The sequence below is a fragment of the Taudactylus pleione genome, unplaced genomic scaffold (genome assembly GCF_031769625.1).
Source record: "Taudactylus pleione unplaced genomic scaffold, aTauple2 ptg000611l, whole genome shotgun sequence".
Taxonomy (NCBI): Eukaryota; Metazoa; Chordata; class Amphibia; order Anura; family Myobatrachidae; genus Taudactylus; species Taudactylus pleione.
In genome coordinates, this window is record NW_028285013.1 from 3,596,352 (window position 1) to 3,619,962 (window position 23,611).

General features: G+C 45.2%; 1 protein-coding gene across 1 annotated transcript in view; it reads left to right on the plus strand.

Annotated features, from left to right (window-relative positions):
* Positions 1-23,611, plus strand: part of POLR1A (RNA polymerase I subunit A) — a 102,901-nt gene that overhangs the window by 74,013 nt on the left and 5,277 nt on the right. Inside the window, exons 27-33 of the mRNA XM_088454281.1 lie at positions 8,518-8,675; positions 10,194-10,320; positions 15,359-15,463; positions 18,311-18,583; positions 19,566-19,766; positions 20,540-20,657; positions 22,661-22,825. Of these exons, the coding sequence (XP_088310407.1) occupies positions 8,518-8,675; positions 10,194-10,320; positions 15,359-15,463; positions 18,311-18,583; positions 19,566-19,766; positions 20,540-20,657; positions 22,661-22,825 (1,147 nt within the window). The remainder of the gene's footprint in view (positions 1-8,517; positions 8,676-10,193; positions 10,321-15,358; positions 15,464-18,310; positions 18,584-19,565; positions 19,767-20,539; positions 20,658-22,660; positions 22,826-23,611) is intronic.

The following is a 23,611-nucleotide window of genomic DNA, read 5'->3' on the forward strand; positions in this document are numbered from 1 at the left end:
TCCCCCCTGACACTCTGGCCCAGGAGATGCTTCACCTGGGGGCCCTGTTAGATTCACGGGCTCAGATAGTGTTTATCCCAGTGGACAAGATTCGGGATCTGCAGGACAGGATTCGAGGGTTCTTCACAGCCGGGTGTCAATACACACCTGCATGCGGGTCCTGGGATCTCTGGTCTCCACCTTCGACATGGTGGAGTACGCCATGTCGGCCTCTTCAGGTGGAGATTTTGACTCATTGGAATGGATCCCAGCTCCAAATCAAGCTGCAGAGTTCAAGCTCCAGAGTTCTCACTTGGACAAGGGTCGCCCCTTCTGGATTCTGGACTGGGTCCTTCTCACCATGGATGCCAGTCATTGCAGGTGGGGAGCTGTAACCTGCCAACAGTCTTTCTAGGGTCGATGGACTGCTCAGGTGGGCCGTCTCCAAATCAGTGTCCTGGAACTTCGAGCTGTCTTCAGAGCCCTCTGTCAGGTTCAGCAATTCCTTCAGCATCGCCCAGTCCAAGTACACTCGGACAATGCGACGACCGTCGCTTACATAAACCATCAGGGTGGCAGTTGCAGTGCCATGAAAGAGGTCAGTTGCATACTCTGTTAGGGCCTGCCGGAAGTCGATTCGATGGTGTCTCTGTACAACCACAAGGTATCAAAGTACAGATCTCGCAACAGAGACCCGGGGGCTCTTTGGGTGGATGCCTTGGCGGTTCGGTGGACTTTCAATCTCATGTACATATTCCCTCCAATCTCACTACTGTCGAGGGTTCTCCGCAAGTTTAAGTTGGAAGGCTGCACCGTGATTCTGGTAGCTTCCGATTGGCCGTGGAGGGCTTGGTACGCAGATCTTCTGAGCCTCTCCATCAACGTCCCACTACATCTTCCTCCACAGCCATTTCCTCTCTCTCAGGGCCCGTGTTTCCACCCGGATCTGACTCTCCTCGCTATGACGGGCTGGCTCTCGAGACATCCGTCTTGAGAGCTAAAGGTTTTTGCGATCAGTCATTCGCACCATGTTGAATGCGTGGAAACCTTCCGCCAAATTATGATCAGATTTGCCATGCTTACTGCTCCTCCTGGTGTTCTTCCAGAGGTTTTAACCCCAGATCTTGCCGGATTTCCCGAGTTCTCTCATTTCTACAATCCGGCCTGGATTTGGGTCTTCGTCTGTCTTCCTTAAAAGTACAGGTCTTGGCCCTTTCGATTGTCTTTCAGAGACAGATTGCCTTGATGTCAGATGTTCCTACCCTCTTTTGGGGTGTTCTCCACGTTCAGCCTCCGTTTGTTCCTTTGGTGGCTCCGTGGGACTTGTCCCTGGTGCTTTGGACTCTTCAGACACCTCCCTTCGAGCCTCTGGACTCAGTGGGCCTTCGTTGGCTCACGTGGAAGACTATTTTCCTCCTGGCTGTTGCTTTGGCTCAGAGAGTGTCAGAATTGAGCGCACTGTCATGTCGCTCTCCTTTTCTGGTCTTTCATCCGGACTAGGCAGTTCTTCGGACTTTTCTGGGTTACCTTCTGAAAGTGGTTTCCAGATTACACCTCAATCAGGAGATTGTGGTTCCGGCCTTTTAGTCTCTGGAGGATTCGGCGGATGAGGCCTCTTTGGATGTTGTAAGGGCCCTCCGCATCGATGTCGATCGTACCAGGGATATCCGGAAGTCTGATTCCCTTTTCATACTATATGGTTTCCACAAGCATGGTTGGCCGGCTACAAAGAAGACCTTAGCCAGGTGGCTCCGCTTAACCATCCGTGACGCTTATGTGGCAGCGAACCTTCCGGCCCCTGGCCGTGGTGACTGCTCATTCCACGAGGTCAGTTGGTACCTCTTGGACAGCACATCGTGGTGCCTCTGTGGAGCAGCTTTGCAAGACGCCCATGTGGTCTTCTGTTAACGCATTTGTTCGCTTTTATGCCTCTGCAGATGTGGCCTTTGGGAGACAGGTACTCAGTGCAGCTCAGGAGCGTCCCCTCCCTTAGGGGGGATTGCTTTGGGACTTCCCCACCGTAGTCCCTGTGTCCCCTATGGACTGTGATGAAAAAAAAGGAGACTTATGTCTTACCTGTTAAGTCCTTTTCTTCAAACTATATCTGGACACAGTGCGTCCATCCTGAAGCACCTGACTGTCTGGTTTTTTTCCTAGTTTTCTGGATTCCCTGTCTCTGGTGTTGTGTTTCTGTGTGTGACTGTCTTTCTTCTCCTACTTCTCGCTCCTGACTTGGGCTTGCTAACTTGACTGGCCTGCTGGGGGTGGGGTGTAGGAGAGGAGGTCTTCTTGACTATTAATGGGACTAACTCATTGAGCCACCAGTCAGCTCTCTCTTCTTCCTCATGTCTAACTGACTGTTTAGGTGACTCCAGCATTAATATTGACTTTCCACTTCCCAGAACTGCTGTATTGCAAGCAGAATAGCTGCAGACTGAATGCAGTCACCCATTTTCTTGCGCCAGAAGAACTCAGAAAAGTAAGAATTAGGTGGTTTGTACTGTTACACCATTGGTTGTATTAGGCCACGTATTATTATTATTATTATTATTATTATTATTGTATTAGCAACACATCCTGTCCACGTTTTGTGTGCGGGCAACCACTTTCCGGGTCCACAAAATTGTTCTTGTGACTCCCTCTCAGGTGCTGAAAGCCTGGTTCAGTCAATTAATCTGTGTTGTAGGCGCATCATGGTGGATCCTTCAGAAATGTTAATGTTGTTTAAAACATCCGCTAGTGTTTTGGCGCTTCTGTCTGTCACTTACACCAGTTTCCCGACAAAAACACCCTTTGTTGTGGAAGAATCCACCTCGCCTTGATTTGGCGCTTTGTAAAGAGGCTTTCATCAGCTTCAACAATGAGTTGATCCCTGCCAAGTTTCTGTTGTGGCAGATGCACCATAACTGTGGCTCAGACGTCCAGTCAATGACCACCTTACCGGCTAAATGGAGTTGTCTTGACATCAGGTAATTGACGTCCATTCCTTACACAAACAGTAAGGGAGACTCACGGCGGTCACGACAGGAATGGGACTTCCTTCAAACCGGTTGACTTTCGTCTGACCGTTCTGCACATTACATTTCCAGAAATACTTGGCATCTAAATAAAACGTTGCAGAACGGCCATTTATACACGTTTTTTCAGTCGCCATAATGCAATTATCCTGCGATTAAGTAAACTCTTCCCTTTCCATGCCAGGCAAATCCCAATATCTTCATCCTGATTGTAATGCTGGGGGCAGCGATCCAGTCTATTATGCTGGGTACACACTGGCCGACATATCAGCCGTTCAATTGTGTGTGCGCGTCGGCCAATGCATACAGATGATATGTCTGTGAACGACGTCGACCACAGATCTATCGTGTCGGCTGTGCTGCACAGCCATTGCCCATTATATCTGCAGATATATTGATGCATCGTGCTGTGTGTACGGACGGCCAACCGACCGTGCGTACACTTGCTGCTTAGGCCACGGGTCACTGACATCATAAGTGGGCGGGCACATGTAAATGCCCGCCCAGCTGTGACGTCGGGCTCGACACATCAGGCCGATGATTGGTAAGTGTGTATGCACTTGCCAGTCATCAGATAGGAAGGCGGGCTGATCCGTCGTCCTAGTGTGTACCCAGCTTTAGCTACGTGGAAGAAGAGACGGTTGGCAGGATGGATCAATTAATACATAAGCCCTGATATATCACATGAAAGGGAATCGGTATGATTTACCGCCGGACCCATGGCCGGCGGTCGGAATCCCGACAGCGGCATCCCGGCAGAGGAGGAAATCCCGATCGTCAAAGGTAAGTATATACTAACCTATTTCTACCCCCTAACCCTCCCTTAGGTGTACCTAACCCTAACCTTCCCCCCCAGTGCCTAACCCTAATCCCCCCTCTAAGTGCCTAAACCCACCCCCCCCTTTCCCGCCGCCCAAACCCAGGTCCGCCGGCTTCCCGACTGCATACCCATGAAAGAGAGTTCTTAAATGAGGATAGGGAGGCCTTTAGATAAATGGTTAATTTTTATGATTTGGTCATGATACATCCTGTGCTCTGATTGTGTGCCGCATTAGAATATGGACATTTCAACCAAAGATATTAATGAATTTAGAAGACCTGTGATTTCTTCAGTAGGTATTCGGCAAAAAATATGCAGCGTTAGGGTCTATAACCTGAGCACCACCCAAGCTCCCTTGTGCCAGTTCGATGTGGAAGCAAAGAGTGAATTCCCAGAACGCTGCTTGGTTTGGAGATGACACCGGTCTCATCTCCACCTGACTACGATCAATAATGTTCCAGAATTCTGGGGTTAATCCTTCCACGGTCACAGTGCTGTTGCTTACACTTAATTTGTATAGTGATTGTACTGTTTTTTCCTCTCCATTACACATTAATATCTCTGTAGATAAAATTATTTACATAAAGCGATAACCTCTGTTTCCTGCTGTTTGCATTGCTGGCTGAAGCCATGTGTCTTGTTAAAGGAAAGGAAATGCTTCTTAGTGGTGGCAAAATGCAAGTTCTGATTAATAGTGATGCATTGGGGTTTCTGTATGTTTTACCACTGATTATAGTGTGCCAGTTTTCCCTTCAGAAAATAATAGTCTAGAACTCAGAACACATTCGGCTTAATATTTTGGGGGTGGTGAGGAGTAATTCTTTACAAGTGTAGTCATCTGATAATGTATTCGGTGGAACAACTATTCAATTTTCCGGAATCCCGATCGCCGACAGAACACTGGCAACGGAATCCCGACATGACTGGGGATGCCGATGCCGGGATCCTGGCAGACTGCATCCAGATCGTAAGGAGACTGGGGAAAGGTAGGTATCAGCCGCAGGGGCAGGAAAGGTTAGGATTAGGCACCCCAGGGGGACTTAGGGTTAGGCTGCGGGCGGGGATAGGTTAGGGTTAGGCTCCGGGCAGGAGGGGGGGTTAGGTTCAGGCACCACCGGGGTGGTGGGGTTAAGGTTAGGCACTAAGGGGGGAGCTCAGGGTTAGGCACTAAGGGTGGTGGGTTAAGTTCAGGCACCACCGGGGGTGTTTAGGCACTAAGGGGGGAGGGTTAGGGTTAGGCACTTACCGGGAGGGTTAGGTTGTAGGGTAGGGAAGGTTAGTATGAGGGTGCAGGAAAGGAGGATTAGAGGGTAAATAGTACAGGGAAACCGTCCCCCTGTCGGGATTTGAACCATCGCGATGCCGCTGTCTGTGTACTGACAGCCGGCATCCCGTCCATCGGTATTTGATACCGATTCCCAATTTTACACCATATCCTAAAAAAAAAAAGTATTCTAAATTGATAATGAAGGGCTTGTATACCCGAGCATTCATTTTACACTGCAAGCCTGTTAAATGTGCTTTAGTTTTCAAAGGAAATAATGTTTAGCCAATCTTCCTGCAGCGCACACAGGCTTTCTGACAAACCTTTTGTTTTGCGTTGCACCTATTTCGATGTTGCCATCTGCATTCATAAGCGTGAACGCTCGGTGTCCTATAAAGAAGCTCTGTGGTAGTGCTCATTAAGTACATAGGGGGAGATGTACCAAGCAGTGAAAATAGTGGAGAAGCATAGAAACTAATCGGCTTCTTCCTATCATTTTATAGAATGTACTGGATAACTGCTACCTTGAAGCTGATTGGTTGCTATAGCCAACTTCTCTACTCTTCAATAGCTTGATAAATCTTCCCCATAGTACATTAAGCTGTGTGGAGGAAGCCCTGAGTATAAACTTCTACTGCTTGGTTATAGAACAGGACTGTAAGGCTTTTTTTTTTTTTTTTTTCAACAGGCTTTGTTGAGCCCCAACGTTAACAATTCCACCCGAGAGAAAACTTAATTGCAATTTGACGTTTTTTAACACCAATACCAAATTATCTACCTTTGTGTGTCACAATAGCCATTATTTCCATTGGCTATTGCTGTGCGTGCAGAAGTCTCTGCAACACTGAACAGCCATTAACATGTGTTGTCTGGTCAGATATGTGTACTTTTTTGCATAGGTGGCAGGTTTGTTACTGTAAGAAGACACTTTTTTGTTATATAGCGTGCTGATTCAACCAGAGAAATATGCAGAAAGTTAGTACATAGCCTGCATCCTGTAAAAGTGGTTTACTCATTAGCACAAGATGTGGCTGAAGAAGGTACTATAGAATATGAAGCGCAAAGTAGATCCTAAATCCAAGTGATGGCCGTCTGGTAGATTTACTGAAGGTTCTAAAAGTGAAAAGTGGAGGTGTTAGCATAGCAACCATATCCACCAATCAAATTTTAGTTATCATATGTCTATTGCATTCTAAAAAATGATAGACAAAATTTGATTGGTTGCTATGGTCAACACTGCCGGTTGTCTGCTTTAGAAGTTTTAGTAAATCTTACCCCCGAATGTTCACCCTCTGCTATTGTAGAATATTCCCTATGTGGTGTCCCAGCAGATATAGTAGGATCTATAAATCCCTGCTCCTGTCACCGCCTACTCTGGTCCCGGGAGGGGGGGGGGGGGGGAAGCATTTTCACGGAGCAGAGTTTTATCTGCAACCCCCCGACATCCTGAAACGTTGCATATATTATCTTATTAGAGCTGTTAAAATATTATTTTAAGGATACTTAAACCTAACTTGCGACATGTTCAGGGTACTTTTTATTATTTCACACAAGTCTGTGACCGTTGAGGGAACATGTTAGCAACCTTCCTGTCTACTTCCGCCCGATTTCACACTTTATTTCCGCAGCTGACAAACAAGAGAGCTTTGCCCGTTTTAGGGTCTGTTGTTACATCTGGGCACCGTGACTGGTGGTATTTCAGTATTGTGACAGTTTGCAGGAACATTTTTTATTGCCTGCGCTCGTTACATTTCATATACTGTATACTTTATCTGTAAACCCGTCGAAGCTGGCATGCTACCTAGAAATATTTATTGGTCCATGTGCTCATTCATAAAACAAGTCATCATTGCTTAGTAATAAGTCCTGTTTCACTAGTTTTGCTCACAATTTGGCCCCTGAGAGATGATTAACTTGTATAGCACGCGCCATATTGGAAAGGCACAGCATAGAATATTGCATGTGAGCTACCTGTTACAGGTTAATGTGGAAATCTGGGTATTGTATGTTGGCTGGCATAGCTGGCATAATCACTTCAGTTTGCTGACAGGGAGTTGGCGCGATATTTTTTACCAAAGCCGGCACCACAGTGCTTTATAGGCTGAAAGCATAGAATATTCCAAGATCATATGACCACATCTCGCTTCACTCTCCTGCCCGCCCTCTTCGTTCAACAAATGGACGCCGTCTCTCATGCCAACTGATTACTACCCCCCACTCCTGCCTCCAAGATTTTGCACGCACTGCTCCTTACCTTTGGAACTCTCTCCCTCTCCCCATCAGACTCTACATCTCTCTACAATCCTTCAAACGGGCTCTCAAGACCCACTACTTCATTAAAGCATTCCAGCTCTCATCCTAACCCGCTACTCCATGCTCTTTCCTCTCTGTCTACCCCATCTGTGTCACGCCTGTTTCTCTGCCCCTCCCCTTTAGAATGTAAGCTCTTGCGAGCAGGGCCCTCTACACTCTTGTGCTTCTTCTTACTTTATTTTCATCTACTTCTTGCTCCCCACTAGGGCACCTAGTTGCTTATTTGGGTATTATGGTCACCAATGTAGCAATGTATATTATACCTGTCCTTGTCCTCCATTGTATTTGTATTGTACTGTTAGTCACTTTTTTGTACTTTGTAAGGCGCTGCGGAACACTTGTGGCGCCATATAAATGAACAATAATAATAATATGGTTTAGGTGAGTGTTATGTGTAAGCAGGTCAGGGAGAATAAAGTCTAGTGGTGTGGGATAGGCATGACAATTAATATGGCAAAATGTAGTGAGCCATTACTGACATTTAAGTAAAAACAATGAGAAAACACACACACACAGTCACACACACAGTCACACACACACACACACACACACACACAGTCACACACACACACACACACAGTCACACACACACACACACACACACACACACACACACACACACACACACACACACACACACACACACACACACACACACACACACACACACACACACACACACACAGTCTCACACACAGACACACACACAGTCACACACAGACACACACACACACACACACACACACAGTCACACACACACACAGTCACACACACACACAGTCACACACACACACAGTCACACACAGTCACACTCAGGGAGAGTCACTGTCACACAGATCAATAGTGAAAATAAATCCCTGTTGGTATAGAAGAACACAGGACCGGGTAACTTGGTGCCTAATGTGGATGATGACACAGAATAATACTTGCATGCTGCTGAATGCCATGTATACTTCTAATATAAGAGCAGTTACGTTTAGTACGGGGATCTTTCTGTATGTATTTGTGAATGTTTAAGGACTCCCTCTCCTCTTAGGTGAGATTCCATTGTAAGTTTTAGTGACCCTTTTGAGGGGTGCGTTGGATGAGTCATTATACCTGTCTCTTGTACCCCCCCGTTACAGGTGATGCACAAGCTGGACGTGGAGGAAACTTTCCGCATTGACGACCATTCCCAGAAACATCAGGTCTACAAATTAAAATTCCACTTCTTGCCTTACGAGTTTTACCGGGAGGAGAAATGTCTGAAACCCGAGGGAATCATTCGCTACATGGAGACCAGGTGGGTTTGTCTGATTAGCACAGGACAGTCAGGAGGGAGGAACTATCTCATCAAGGATTTCTGTAGTTCTATACAATATATCTTCACTGACCCTCCACTGTGACCCAGCCAACCCTGCTTTCATGCTCATCACGTTATCTCCTGATCGTTCTGTTCCACTTACACGGGGAGGTAGATCTGGACCAATCAGAGCTTAGGTTTCGTGGCCAGGTTTGGTTTTATATGAGCGTCTTTTACTTTTTGGTCTTTTGCGTTTATTTTTATACTGTGGCCAATGAAATACTTGTAAGTCGGAACGCAAAGAGGCTGTGTTTGTGTGATGCCTCGAAAGCACGATTTACAACCCTATGTGTAAGTTTCCATAGGGGAAATGCGAGAATATGTGCGGCTTCATGCGGGAAGCGGCACCACCCCCTGCTTTATCGTCTACCTCCACCATCATTAGTATCTGCGCGTAACATGGGACAGCCATGTTAGTTGCAAGAGATTCGTCAAAGTTGGGCTTCTCTGCCCTGTACACACTACTCGGAGGGTGCGAGCAGAAATCCGACTAAAGTGCCGGCTGTGACTTAGGGCCTAATTCAGACCCATTAGCTAGGATGCGTTCGCACGTAGCCTGCCGGTGTTTGCAATGTGTGCATGCATACGCATCGCAGTGCGCGAACCAGTCCATGCGATCACCCCTTGTATATAGACGCATCGCTAGATTGAGTGACTGGACGAGTCGTTTGTGGGTGGTGACGGGTTGGGCGATGGAAACGGTGGAGTGGTTGTGCGAACGCAGGCGTGTCTGAGCGTCTTAACGCCGTTTAAGAGGCGTGCATAATTAAGACGAAGCGTCATAGTACACGTCACATGGTTGCTTTACACATTGAGCACTTATAGTGCTTGCGGTAGGGTATGGTCATCCACAAATGCTGCGTACGGTTCCGATGGTACTCGATGTTACCGAATGTTTAATACACTTCCTGGAGATGACGTGTAACACTAAGGGAAAATGGGCGTCTTAAGACAGGTTGGTGGGAGTCTAAATACACACCGCGATTGCACGCCAAGAAACAGTGGATGTGCTAATGCCTTGCTGTGCGATCGTGGGATTTGCATACTTTGGCTGCGTGCAAACGCATCTAGCGAGTGGGTCTGAATTGGGCCCTTAGTGCGGTGCTAACAGCCGGCACTTTTTAGTTGGAGAATGCTGGTTCTTGCGACTAAACACCCTGTTTAGTCACGCTAACCGTCATTCTCCAACTTAAGACTGACTTAACAGCTCGCTGAATTGAACAGCACCAGGAACTCCTTCCCGATGATATATACAGTGCGCTTTATTGAATAGCCCCCAAAGACAGATCCCAACCAAGATCCGTCCGATTCAGAAATGGACGAAGACTTTGCTTATGCATATATGCTAAATGCTAAAACTCGCTATTTACGTCCGTGCAAAGAGATACGCTGAGCTCAGAATCAGACCCTATATGTCTTGTTTGGATCCATGCAAATTTAGTTTGGTGTCTTCTGCAGGTTCTTCCGAATCATGTTTGATGCCATTAAGAGAAGAAGCTCAAAACTCGCCTCCTTCAGGGATGTGACCACCCGAAAAGCAACGCGGAAAGACCTGGATGATGATGGGGAAGGCAAGGAACCCCAGGTGAGACACCAGAGTATAGAGTTGGGTCACTAAGCTCCATTTGTTGTCTCTCTAGATCAGAGGTTCTCAAACTCGATGCTCAGGACACAGGACACGTTTCCCAAGTCACACAGCAAATGCACAGGTATATTCATTACTCACTGACACATAATTCTGTGAGGAGACCTGGAAAACATGCACTGTTTGGGATCCTGAGGAACGAGTCTGAGAACCTGTGCTCTAGATGAACCTCCTGTGATCATCTACAGCTGTAATTTGCTGTTGCCTTTTGTAGAGATTATGGTTATTGGGGCATAATGTAAGATATGTTCTGTTATAATTTTGCCCATACAGATAAATAGGGATTTAATCACTCAATTGTGTAGTTTCATTAGTATATACATTCCTGAGGATATCCTGTGAGCAGGAAAAAGTAATTACCTGGAAAAAGAGTTTTGTAAACATTAGGCTTTTGTCTGTGTCTGCATATACAGTACTGAAAGATGCTCAGCTGGCACCACAAACAGCAGGGGTATTCATACAGCAGTCTAACTAAATGGTGTGACTAAACATAAGCAGGGATCAAAGGCTTCACCATATTCTCTCTGTTTTTGACTAAAACATTCTATTTCTACCACAGCTAAAGGTTACCAAAATCATAAAAATATATCTGAAGTCTGTACGTTGCTCTGGTGTAATTTGAGAGTCCCTAGGACTTTTGTTTTGGGAGAATGAGGTATCTAACCAATCACCGATCCTTGAGCAGTCTTGTTTACAATGTAGCTTAAATAATAGAGATTAATGTGACCATACCATACATCTCTTCCCTTATCTCAAAATATTTCCCAGCTTGACCTCTTTGCTGTGCACAAGATCTGCATCTCTCAACCACACACACATCACCTGCTCCCATTCACAGGTAAAGAACTTTTTTCGGGCTGCACCCACTCTGTAGAATACATGCCCAGGCACAATAAGACTTTCCTCTAGTCTCCAAACCTTAAGGCATTCCCTGAAAACTCCCCTCTTCAGACAAGCTTATCAAATCCTAGAACCACCCACATAACCTCTATAAGCTATCCTACCCAATTACATCCCCTCTATACAGTCCACACATAACTTTACATACTTTCTATTTCCTCACTTCCACATCCTGCTCATCACAGGCCAACATTCCTGTGTGACTGGATCACACAGCCCACCAAGAACCTCTGCAATCTGGCTGGACCAATATGCAATATGCAGCACCTATCCTTGTGTATCAGTGCCTATTTCCCTATAGATTGTAAGCTTGCAAGCAGAGTTCTCTGACGTCTTTGTCTTTCTGTTATTACCCAGTCTTGTTTAATTACTGTTTGTTCCCAGTTGTAAAGCATAAGGGAAAATGCTGGTGTTTTATAAGTAACTGGTCATTACAAAAAATTCATGTGGCTACTACACAGGGACAATTCTGTACAGTTATAATAGTTATGTGGGCACTCCTTGCATGGATCCTTTATTAACCCTTTTAACTAAGATTGCAACACATGTTTGTCCATATAATATGTAACCCTTTTTATTTCTATAATTTTTGTAACAAAGTATTGTACTTCCTTTTGTAAATAATGTGTTTCATTATTAGTCTGTTTCTATATATGCTGAATAGAAGTGGTATAACATTAATGGAATTATATTAGGCTCTCCCTTCCCTATCAGGACTTGGGGATCTGCTCAGTCGCAGTCCTGACACTAGTAGAGTCGGGGTGATACAGTTATTGACTTTGACCTAGTTAGTGCCAGATCAGAGCTATGTATTGGGGTCCCTGACGCCTTTAAAGCTGGAGTAGAAGGCAGAACTTAGTGACTCCTGTCTGCTCTGTGCTATTTTATTCCCGAGCCTCTGTGCCGAGCTGGACGACATCCAGCTCAGTGGAGTATTATTTTATTGACCTTCGTATTTTAATGAGCTGACAGGGAAAGATTGGAGATAAGTGCTTGGTTGTCTTACAGCAGGGATGGGAAACCTCAGGCCCGGGGCTGTATAAGGCCTGCAGAATCATTTGGTCTGGCCCTTGGAGCTTTTTTCTGCTAGCCTCATCTGGCTACCAGGGTACCTAGAAAGGCATCCTGCAGCCAGATCTATACAGCAGTGCCGTCTGGAGTGTCCTTAGGACGCTTCAGACAGTCACACCGCTGCCCTTGCAGCTCCCCGAAGCATCCTCAGGATGCTCCGGCATTGTTGTAATCACTGGCGATTGTGACCCCGCCCCAGTGTGGCCCTTAGCAGAAAAAAGGTTCCCCACACCTGTCTTACTGTGACATTAGTCCTTCAGGCTGAGCAAAGGAGAGTTTGCAGCCATGCTGTATTTTCCCACCTGGCTGGAATAACACACACCAGGTTTGCCTTGTCCTACAAAGTAAATTTTCTGTTATTTTCATTTGTGTTTCTGTCTTCCAGTCAGTTTGCTTTTTGTGCCGGACAAAATAGGTATTTAAATATTAATTTTGATGAATCTCTACCATTCCCAATAATAGTAATAAGGTGGGAAATGGTCATTTAAATCTCGGGCTGTTTTCCTGCTCAGTGATACTGCTCCAAGATACACCCAACTATAGAGAAGTATCTAACAGGTAGTTAAGGCATCTGGTATAGAAACAAAGCCCTTACATGCCATCCCTCATCTGCAGATACTGTACCCTCCCATGTGGACCCTCTGCTCCTCTCTGTTCACTGTGTCTCAGATACGCCCCCCAGGGTTTCACTTGTGCTGCACTTATTTTTTGGAATCTCTTCCCATGCCACCAGACACTCTGCGTCTCCAAGACTTTAAAACATGCTCATTTGAGACCAGCAAATAACCTGACCCCATTCACCTGAGCTGTGAGAACTTTTCTCACTACCGCCTGAGTTACAGTAAATAACCGGTCACTTTACATGTCCTGATTCCTATTGTGTCCTGTTTATCTTAATCTTCAAATGTATGTTAAGCATTATAATGCCCAGTCCGTGCTGTTGACAATGTACAATGCTGCAATAAAACATAAGGAAATGCCCACAGAGTAGATTCCTCTTTTATAATACGGACCGATATTTATAATACAGTAACATGACTTGAGTAAGAAAGAAGCATATCGAGCCCTGTGTGCTGTATGTGTAGCATTTTATCATTGTTACCTGACCAAACGTGCAGTAAGAACTACTGTACATGTATGCAGCAGTGGTGTTAGGCTTTCTGTCACCCAGGGCAAAGACTCGGGTCAGCCTATATAACTGCCATATAATGCAGAGAACATCAGTGGCCACCATTATAATACATAGAACATCACAATGACCACCATATAATGCAACAAACATCACAATGACACCATATAATGCAACAAACATCACAGTGACCACCATATAATGCAACAAACATCACAGTGACCACCATATAATGCAACAAACATCACATTAAGTACCATATAATGCAACAAACATCACAATGACCACCATATAATGCAACAAACATCACATTGACCTCCATATAATGCAACAAACATCACAATGACCACCATATAATGCAACAAACATCACATTGACCTCCATATAATGCAACAAACATCACAATGACACCATATAATGCAACAAACATCACAATGACCACCATATAATGCAACAAACATCACAATGACCACCATATAATGCAACAAACATCACAATGACCACCATATAATGCAACAAACATCACAATGACCACCATATAATGCAACAAACATCACAATGACCACCATATAATGCAACAAACATCACAATGACCACCATATAATGCAACAAACATCACAATGACCACCATATAATGCAACAAACATCACAATGACCACCATATAATGCAACAAACATCACAATGACCACCATATAATGCAACAAACATCACAATGACCACCATATAATGCAACAAACATCACATTGACCTCCATATGATGCAACAAACATCACAGTGACTGCCAGATAATGCTGAGAGCATCACCGTGACCACCATATAATGCAACAAACATCACATTAAGTACCATACAAATGCAGAGATCATTACTGTCTGTCATGTAAATGCAGATAGCATCAGTGACCGCCATATAATACAGAGAGCATCATTGACCGCCATATAATACAGAGAGCATCATTGACCGCCATATAATACAGAGAGCATCAGTGACCGCCATATAATACAGAGAGCATCGGTGACCGCCATATAATACAGAGAGCATCGGTGATGCCATTAACACAGAGGAGTCACAAAGTCAATGCAACATTTATAGATTGCCTGCTCAGATAGCCTGTCAGCGTGGAGTTGTGTAGGTGATTGGTACTCTATAATATAAATCTCTCTGCACCACTCCAATTCGATTATTATACACAAGGAGTATCAGTACCCTGCTTTTTATTTTTTTTCACTTCTTTGTTATGATTTTACGTTGTGCTGGCATCAGCTGGTGCAAGTATGTCCTGTTTGTCTTATAGCAACCCTGATCCGAACTGATGCTCCCTCAGTCTTAGAGATCGTTCATACTAAATAGGACAATTGGAGGTATTGTCTGCAGCAACCAATCAGATTATTGTTATCATTTTATAAAATGTACTAGGTATTTGCTAGCTTTAATCTGATTGATTACAATAGGCGACACCTCCACTTGTTTTCTTTGTAAGTTTTGATAAGGAGGCCATGGGTCAATGACGTCATAGCGGCCAGGCGCGATGACATCATAAGGTCAATTTCCCAGTACTGCAGAAGAATTTGGTAACACATGCCGATTAGCAGTCCCAGTTTTCAGGGCGCAGTCCCGATACCTGTGAGCAGATACGGAGAGGGACTACCACAAAGCTGTGTGGCCTCACCACAAAGGGGTGGGATTAGGGTGGATCAGGGCGTGGCATAAAAATGTCCTGATTTGCACTGTGAAATGTTGGCAGGGGACTGAATGCCTTTTGGCCCAAGATCAGTCATCCATATAGTGACACAAAACGTGTTTGTTGGCTGTCTGTGGCCACTGTATGAGCACGCTTCGTATACCAGAAGGTCTCACACAAGCCTTGTCTGATTATTAGGAGAGTCAGGAGCCCGATAAAGAAGAAGAAATTATAGACGCAGATGCTGATGAAGGAGATGCCGACGCTACTGACGTAAAGAGGAGAGAAAAACAAGAAGAGGAGGTAAATTACTCCTAGCTTTTACCCTGATTTATAAAACTGTGTATTTTCTATATTACATACTGTGTGTGTTAGTGTGAGTGTGATGAATTTTGTGAATAGAGCGTTTACTTCTCTCTGTATCAAACCTTGGAAAGAGATAAATTGACAACCAATCAGATTTTAACTGCCATGTTACAGGCTGTGTTTGAAGAATGACCGTTGGAGAAAGATAAATTACCAACCAATCATCTTCTAAGCTTTGATACATCTCCCCCCTTAATATTTTGAACAAATCTCATTTGCATCCTACGGTTTTTCTCTGCGCCAGATTCTCCCCCTTGATACAGCTCTCTAGCGGTACATTGCCTTTGCCCTCAGGAATAAACATGCGGGTGACCTGGGAAAGATAGTGCCTTAAGCCGCCTGCACACACAGCTATCCCGCCGGCCAGCTTGGTTACTTTAGACCAAATTGACGGGAAATTGTTGAATGCAATGGCCCATAGCGACTGCTGACCCCACGCTACATCAGGTCGTGGCCTGTCCGGTATCGATGGGCGCTGCTGGGAAAATGTGGTCACAGGTTGACTTCATTAGGACTATTTGTGCTGTCTTCATCCATAGTGGGAGGTGTATGAAGCCGTGGGTGGAGATGAAGTGCCGACCAATCAGCTCCTAATTGTCAGTTTTCAAACACAGCTTTCAAATGACAGGAGCTAACTGGTTGGTACTTTATATATATATATATATATATATATATATATATATATATATATCTCTCTCTCTCTCTCTCTCTCTCCTCTCTCTCTCTCTCTCTCTCTCTCCTCTCTCTCTCTCTCTCCTCTCTCTCCTCTCTCTCTCTCTCTCTCTCTCTCTCTCTCTCTCTCTCTCTCTCTCTCTCTCTCTCTCTCTCTCTCTCCCCCCCCCCCCCCCCCCCTTCCACACCACAGCCTGTAGATCCCGTGTATCTCAATACCCAGGATATAGCCAAAAGCACTCCGGGCTTGCGGCAGCGAGACTGTACCGCAAGGATCTCGTCGCAAGCGCGATGGTCGCGATGGTCTTGACCATCGCGACCATCTTTTTGGCCGCTCGCATAAGCTGTGGGTGGTCACGCACAGCTATGCGAGCGGCCAGGAGGCTGCTCCAATTTTAGGTAGGCCGGTCTTGATTCAGAGAGAGCGCTCTGGTCAGAGCGTCCGGCTCTGAATCAGGCCCTGTCTTCCTTTCTGTCTAATTGGTATGCATGTAAATGACATCAATTTGGTGGAGTACTTTCATATTATTATTATTGTTTGTTTATAGAGCATCACTAATTACACAATGCTGTTCAAGTACAAACTCCTCACAGATAAGGCCCTGATCAGGTATCCTGCTCGTGACCCCAGGCTGTGATGCCAACAACTGTTCTTCCTTGCTTTCATATTAGATTGTTCAGAACATTCCAGTGCAGGCTTATGCCTGTGTATTCTTTGTTCATTATAAAGAATAGCGTACTATTGTTTGCCCGTTGTTAGCTGGCGTCCGTCCAGCATGGTTGGCACCCTTTTGGATGGAGAGACAGGTTTGCACTGCAATATTTACCCTATTTAGTATTTTCCTTACACTGGAGCTGTGCCATAGGGTCACACCTGACCGCACGTAAACACAGTTCTCTGCCAAGCCCCCGCGCACCCTTCCATACAGGTGAAGGTTACCCCTTCAGTGTCATAGACAGGGGAGCTGAAAAGGTTAATGTCTGTTAAACAACAAAAATATATATTTGGATTTAGTAGAGATCGGTTACAAAGTAGCACAAAAAAAAACTATGTAACTACCCGGCTGCTCTGTTTTGTACCAGGGATGTGGTATAAAAGATGGACCGTTAAAAGGTCGACGATATCCACTCTAGATAGACACAGGGGGCCAAATGGAATAGGGTGAGAGTTTAGAAAATGTGAGCGTTTAGCAGTAAAACACTAATACATTGGTTGAGTTGTATTTTCAAAATGGATGAGTTTTTTTGAGTCTAAAAACATGCGAGTTTGCAAGTTCTCGGACTCTTATTACATTGGCCGAGTTTAAAAAGTGTCAATTTACTCTTACATGTTCTAAACGCTCACCCGATTACATTTGGCCCCAGATGTTAGACAGGCAATAGGTCGACAGGGACAAAAAGTCTACATGGAAGAAGTACGACAGGGTAAAATGATCAACACATGGGTTTGTGTGTTTTTTCGAATACTAATCTTCACCCTAACCCTCCCCTTTGGTGCCTAACCCTAACTGTCGGGGTAAGTGCTTAACCATTGGGGTAAGTGCCTAAATTTAACCCTAAAAAAAACCCAAAAAACTGTCGACCATTTTCGCGGCAACATTTTAACCATGTCGACCTTTTGTCACTGTCAGCCTTTTTTACTTGCCGACCTATTGCCTGTCTTAACATCTTGTGTCTATCTAGATATTGTCGACCTTGTAACTGTCTATAGTTCGGATACCTTGTGGCAGTGCGCCCGGATTTCCCGTGTGGCGCATAGATATGCAGGGGGTAACGTGGCTGTTTGAGGAGGGATCCTGGCTAGGGAAAGAATAGGCACGCTGATACTCTTCATTTTATGCGGCAGTAATGAGATTTCATTTTGCGGGGCGAGATTATGCTGATGAGACAAAGGGGCGAGGAGGCCGCAGGTTCAGGAGAATTTCTTTCCTTCCAAATGCACAGAGAGGCCTGAATGTAGGATTGCTCAGAGCTGGCATATATCTGATGTCCTACTATATCCAGACACACTCCAGCACCGATGTGCACTGCAGGAACCAGCGCGGCACACAGTTACATAGACGGGAGACATTTATAAGTGTTTTGCGTTTCATGTTATAATATCTCCTGTAGGTGGATTATGAAAGTGAAGAAGAAGAGCTCAAGGAAAATGAAGATGAAGCGGATGAAGAGGAGGAGGAGGAGGAGGAGGAGGCGAATAGAGAGAGTCTTCCACCGGCTGAGGAGGAAACTGCTTCCTCATCGTCTAGGCCCTCCAAACAGAAAAACAACCAGCCAAACCTAACCAAGGATGTGATGGCGGAGAACCGGGTGAATAACGTCCTGAGTCTGAATTCCTCCGTAGAAGAGTATTCCTATGACACAGAGAAGAGCTTATGGTGTGAGGTGAGACTCGTTGAAGCCGTTACAAAGAAGTTGCCAGAGTGCCTTACTATAATGTAGTGTTGACGTAGACCTGTCACCATGGAGGCGGCCATATTGTGGACTTAAACTAGGAAGCGGTGGCAATACCAAAGCTTGACGGCTTTCATACCTCAGTGATGTCACAAGTCCTTAGGACGTTAGGGCTCAGTGACTATCTGTTTAGGTGACAACATGGCTGCCTCCACTGTGAACAGAACACAACGCTGCTTAAACAGAACAAAACATTTCTGTGTATATGTATGTATATATATATATATATATATTATAATGTGTGTGTATACAGCCATGACCAAAAGTTTTGAGAATGACACAAGTATTGGTTTTCACAAAGTTTGCTGCTTCAGTGTTTTTAGACCTTTTTGTTAGACGTTACTATGGTATACTGAAGTCAAATTACAGCGTTTCATACGTGTCAAAGGCTGTTATTGACAATTACATTAAGTTTATGCAAAGAGTCAATATTTGCAGTGCTGACCCTTGTTTTTCATGACCTCTGCAATCCGCCCTGGCATGCTGTCAGTCATCCTCTGGGCCAAATACTGACTGATGGCCGCCCATTCGTGCCTAATCAATGCTTGGAGTTTGTCGGAATTTGTGGGTTTTTGTATGTCCATCTGCCTCTTGCGGATTGACCACAAGTTCTCAACGGGATTAAGGTCTGGGGAGTACAGAATTGTACTAATCACCCCCTCCTGTTCCTCTTCCCCTTCAATATTCTTTTATTTGTTGAATTTGATTAAGTTGTTGCATTGTGTGTCCTCATTTTACAATGGAAAAAGACCTCTCACACTGAGGTAGATTTTTAGACCCATGATGGTTGAATCAAGTGAATTAAGAACCAGAGAGTTGGTTGGCACATTGGCTGCCCCCCTTGTCCCTGCATCACCCCACCCCACCCCACACACCATCGTCCTGTTAAGATGTGCTCATCCGCTTCTTCTAGGTCACCATGAAGTTGCCCTTAATGAAGGTACATTTCGACCTCTCCTCTCTCGTGACGTCTCTGTCGCACAACGTCATTATCCACGAGACCAGGGGGATCACGCGGTGCCTCCTGAACGACACCACAAACAAGAAGGGAGAGAAGGAGCAGATCATGAACACAGAGGGAATAAATCTCCAGGAGCTGTTTAAATATTCAGACGTAAGTTACCCCGACAAGAATGAATGTCATTGTTCTATAGCACGTGTCACAGGTTCCGACATGATCCAGCCTTACAGTGATACTCTGGTCATTCTGAAGACTGCGTGTGTCTAGCAGGGCATTTCCTGCTGAAACCAGAACAAACGTCCGATGGCTGAATGCGGCTTTGTTCTGATGTCCCAGCTTGGTGTCTGTAATCGAGCGGGCAGCCATTTCCCACAGTGACGTGCCAATTTGGGGCAACTGTAAAGAAAGAAAGCTCTGAATAAACACATGACAATATACATCCCAGAGCTTATTTAGAGAAGTAAATGAAAAAAGTGTTTTGGGGAAATATACCAAACTTGTAACAGAAAGTTCCTGATATTAATGAGTATTTATTATTAGTAATAATATAATATTTATACAGGTGTGTCCTCATACATTAAGCTAGGTCCCGGGTGGCTTTTCCGCCCGAAAATGCATCTTGGTCACAATGTGATGTACTACTACGCACCAGGAGACTGTGCCGACTCATTTGCGACACCTGTATATCTGTATGTGAAGCGCAACGGAACTTGGGGTGGAAAAAAGCAGCAGCTGCTGCATCATAGCACGGTGTATACAGAGCCTCAGGTGCACACAGATATATACAAGTGTCGCATATCAAATTAATCAGCACAGTCTGATGGTGCGTCCTAGACCGCAGCGCATTGCGAAAAAGACACCCGCTGCTAGCAGTCGTATGGGACACACCATATCATCATTACTCTGTGTTCCTCCATCCTTCACAGATACTGGACCTGAAACGCCTGTATTCAAACGACATCCACGCAATGGCGAACACTTACGGTATAGAGGCCGCCTTAAGGGTGGTCGAAAAGGAAATTAAGGATGTGTTTGCGGTTTACGGTGAGTGGGTCACTGATTTCTGAACGTGAACGATGGTAGACACGCTAGCGATGTAGCTAGTAGCCACCAATCCGCTTCCACCTGACCGTCTTCTAGTGCAGTTTACAGAGTAAAAGCTGACATCTCATTGGTTGCTGTATGTCGCAGCGCTCTACCTTTTTAGGTCTGTTCTGCCCAAGGTATCTGCTTACAGCGGCCATATTAAGGGCCTGATTCAGCAAGGAACGCAATTGCTAATACGCACGCAATCACCCGATTGTTGTCTTCTGCGCATGCATATGCATTGCAGTGCGCGAACCGGCCACTACGCTACGCAGCGGCTACGCCGACCCATCGCAGAGTGAGTGACAGGAAGTGCTGTTTTTTTGGGCGGTGACGGAAGTGGTCGGCCGAATGCAGGCGTGCCAGTGCGTTCGCACACCGTTGCAGGGTCGTTCATAAATGATCAACTACGATCCCATACGCAGTGTGAGGTCTCATAGCGTGTGAGGTTGTTATCAGTTTCTGAGTAAGGTCAGACCTTGTGCAAGTGTGCGTGAGGCTGCGATGGTACTCCATTGTACCGATGGTTTTGCAGTCTTGCTAAGTATTACGGATGTGTGTAAGGTAAAGGGGGCGTCCCTGATGTAGTGCTGAGTTTGCACTGTGATCGCAGTGGATTAGCTTGCTATTGCAGGTGAACTGCGTGCGTGAATCAGGCCCCAAGTCCATTAGAGGACGACTATTTATAATTTTAATAGCATTGTTGTTAGAGCAAAGGGACAGCTCTCGGCCAACAGATTCTTAGTGCTCCATCTGGAAGGAGTATAGTGTGACAGTGTAGAGACGACAAGCATACAGGCTGCTAAATATATCCCTCCCAGCGGTGCCTCTTATAGGACCAAAACCTCATCCTTCTTTTTACCGCTATTTTGGATCGATGTAAAATTGTCGAACCTATTCAAAAGCATCTGCTGGTTCTTAAGCTGTAGACACACGGTATGATCTGCACAACCATCGATATCGCTGAACGATTTCCCCTGAACTTTTCTGTAGTGCAGGGCAGACGATATTGGGTGTACACACTGATTAGATATCTTTCAGTGAAGTCCTCCTGCCACATCTCTGACCATGCAAATTGTGAGGAAATCGTCCAAGTTGGCCTGCATGTACGGACGTCCACAGGTATCGTTATCGTCCATTGCGGGAACGCGCATCGTTGGTCGTTTGTTGGTCGTTCACTGCATAAAAATGAACAATTTATCGTTGAACGATATCATTATCGTTCATAGATATCGTACCGTGTGTACGCACCTTTAAGCTTATTTAGCCATACATCGCTCACTATAGCTTTGATTTGATTGGGGCAGTCCTGATTTTTGTACATTGTCCACCAGAAATGAATGGGCGTGGCATAGCTTTTGGGGGTGTGGCCTTAATTTCCAGGAGAGGTGTAAGGAATGTATATAATGGGCCTTTTGTTTTGTGTTTTGTCTGTATATTGTACTCTCATTCTAATATGGAGCCTGCAGATGCATACATTTAATTTTTTTTTTTTTTTTATCTGTTAGCCACGTGAAATATTAGGAAGTATCTGTATGGGTATTTTTCTGCTGTGATTTATGTTTGACTGTGATTGACTACTACAGGTAAGAGTAGGGGAGGGCCTAATAAAATTATGCCATCTGAATAAGTAGGTTGCCACCCATAGCAACCAATCAAACATTTGCTTTCATTTTTTTCTAAACTGCACTAGTAAAATAAATAACAGAAGCTGACTGGTTGCCACAGGATATAGCCGCTTTGGACATGAAGCGCCATTTCAACAACTAATCTGCTTAGGCCTTAATCCTGTACTCTACATGTCTAATTTACTGCTTTGTGATTGGCTCGTTCATATGCCTGTTAGTGGGTGGCGGTTACAGTTGCACAATGGTGTCTGTTGTCATGGGATGACTTATTGGTGGAAGAGGCACCTACAGCTGGGTGCTATTCCGTTTATACAATTCTTCTGTGTTGCACAGGTATTGAGGTAGACCCTCGCCATCTCTCCCTCGTTGCCGATTACATGTGTTTCGAGGGAACGTATCGGCCTCTCAACCGCTACGGGATGCAGTCCAGCTCCTCCCCTTTCCAGCAAATGACCTTCGAGACCAGCTACAAATTCCTGAAGGATGCCACAATGAGTGGTAAGTGTGACGCTAAACAAAGTGATCTTGGTAAGCTAGGCACTGCCACATCGGCCGCGATTCTCTCTAATTCCGGTATACTGTAGGCTTTATGGTTATATGGCTGTTTGTTCATTTAAGTTCTGTGTTCCAAGGGGCCCTCATTCTATTAAATACAATGAGCTTAGATGCCTTACCCACTAGGCATTAGAGTCAGGTGGTGATGCTTACAAGCTCCTTATCTTACACCTGCGCTTGCCCTGACGCGAGGGAAGGGCAGCTCGGAGATTGTACACGGGCCCCCTCCTCCGATAAAATGACTCTGTATACCAGTGATGGTTTAGGATAACAGTATAGAAGCCAGTGGTCCAGGCTGTAAGGGCCTCTGGACCTTTCAGTTTCAGGAGGTGAAGTATCAACCATTGCATTTTGAAAGCCATACATCCTACCACTTAGTGCATTCATAGAGACGTTTATTAATGCTGCGTGCATGCACAATTGTGATTAAAATCACAAAGGACAGTTCTTTCGGTGATTCTGCGGTGTGTGAGAACTTTCTGGATTATGACCCAGGCGTCCTACTATGTACAGTATGCGCGAGCCACAGGGGATCCTGGGAGGAATACTATTGGAAGCATTTCGGGGGAAGGCTGTTAAAAGAAGCCCTTAGGTTGATATAGATAGCATTGCCTATCGGGTACAAGCTGGGGAAAGTTTCTCTTTCCGTAGCTTCATACAAATGGGGAATGCGGTCAACTCCCAAAACAGCAGTTCTTGGTGGTTTGAATGCATTTCAGTGTTAGTACA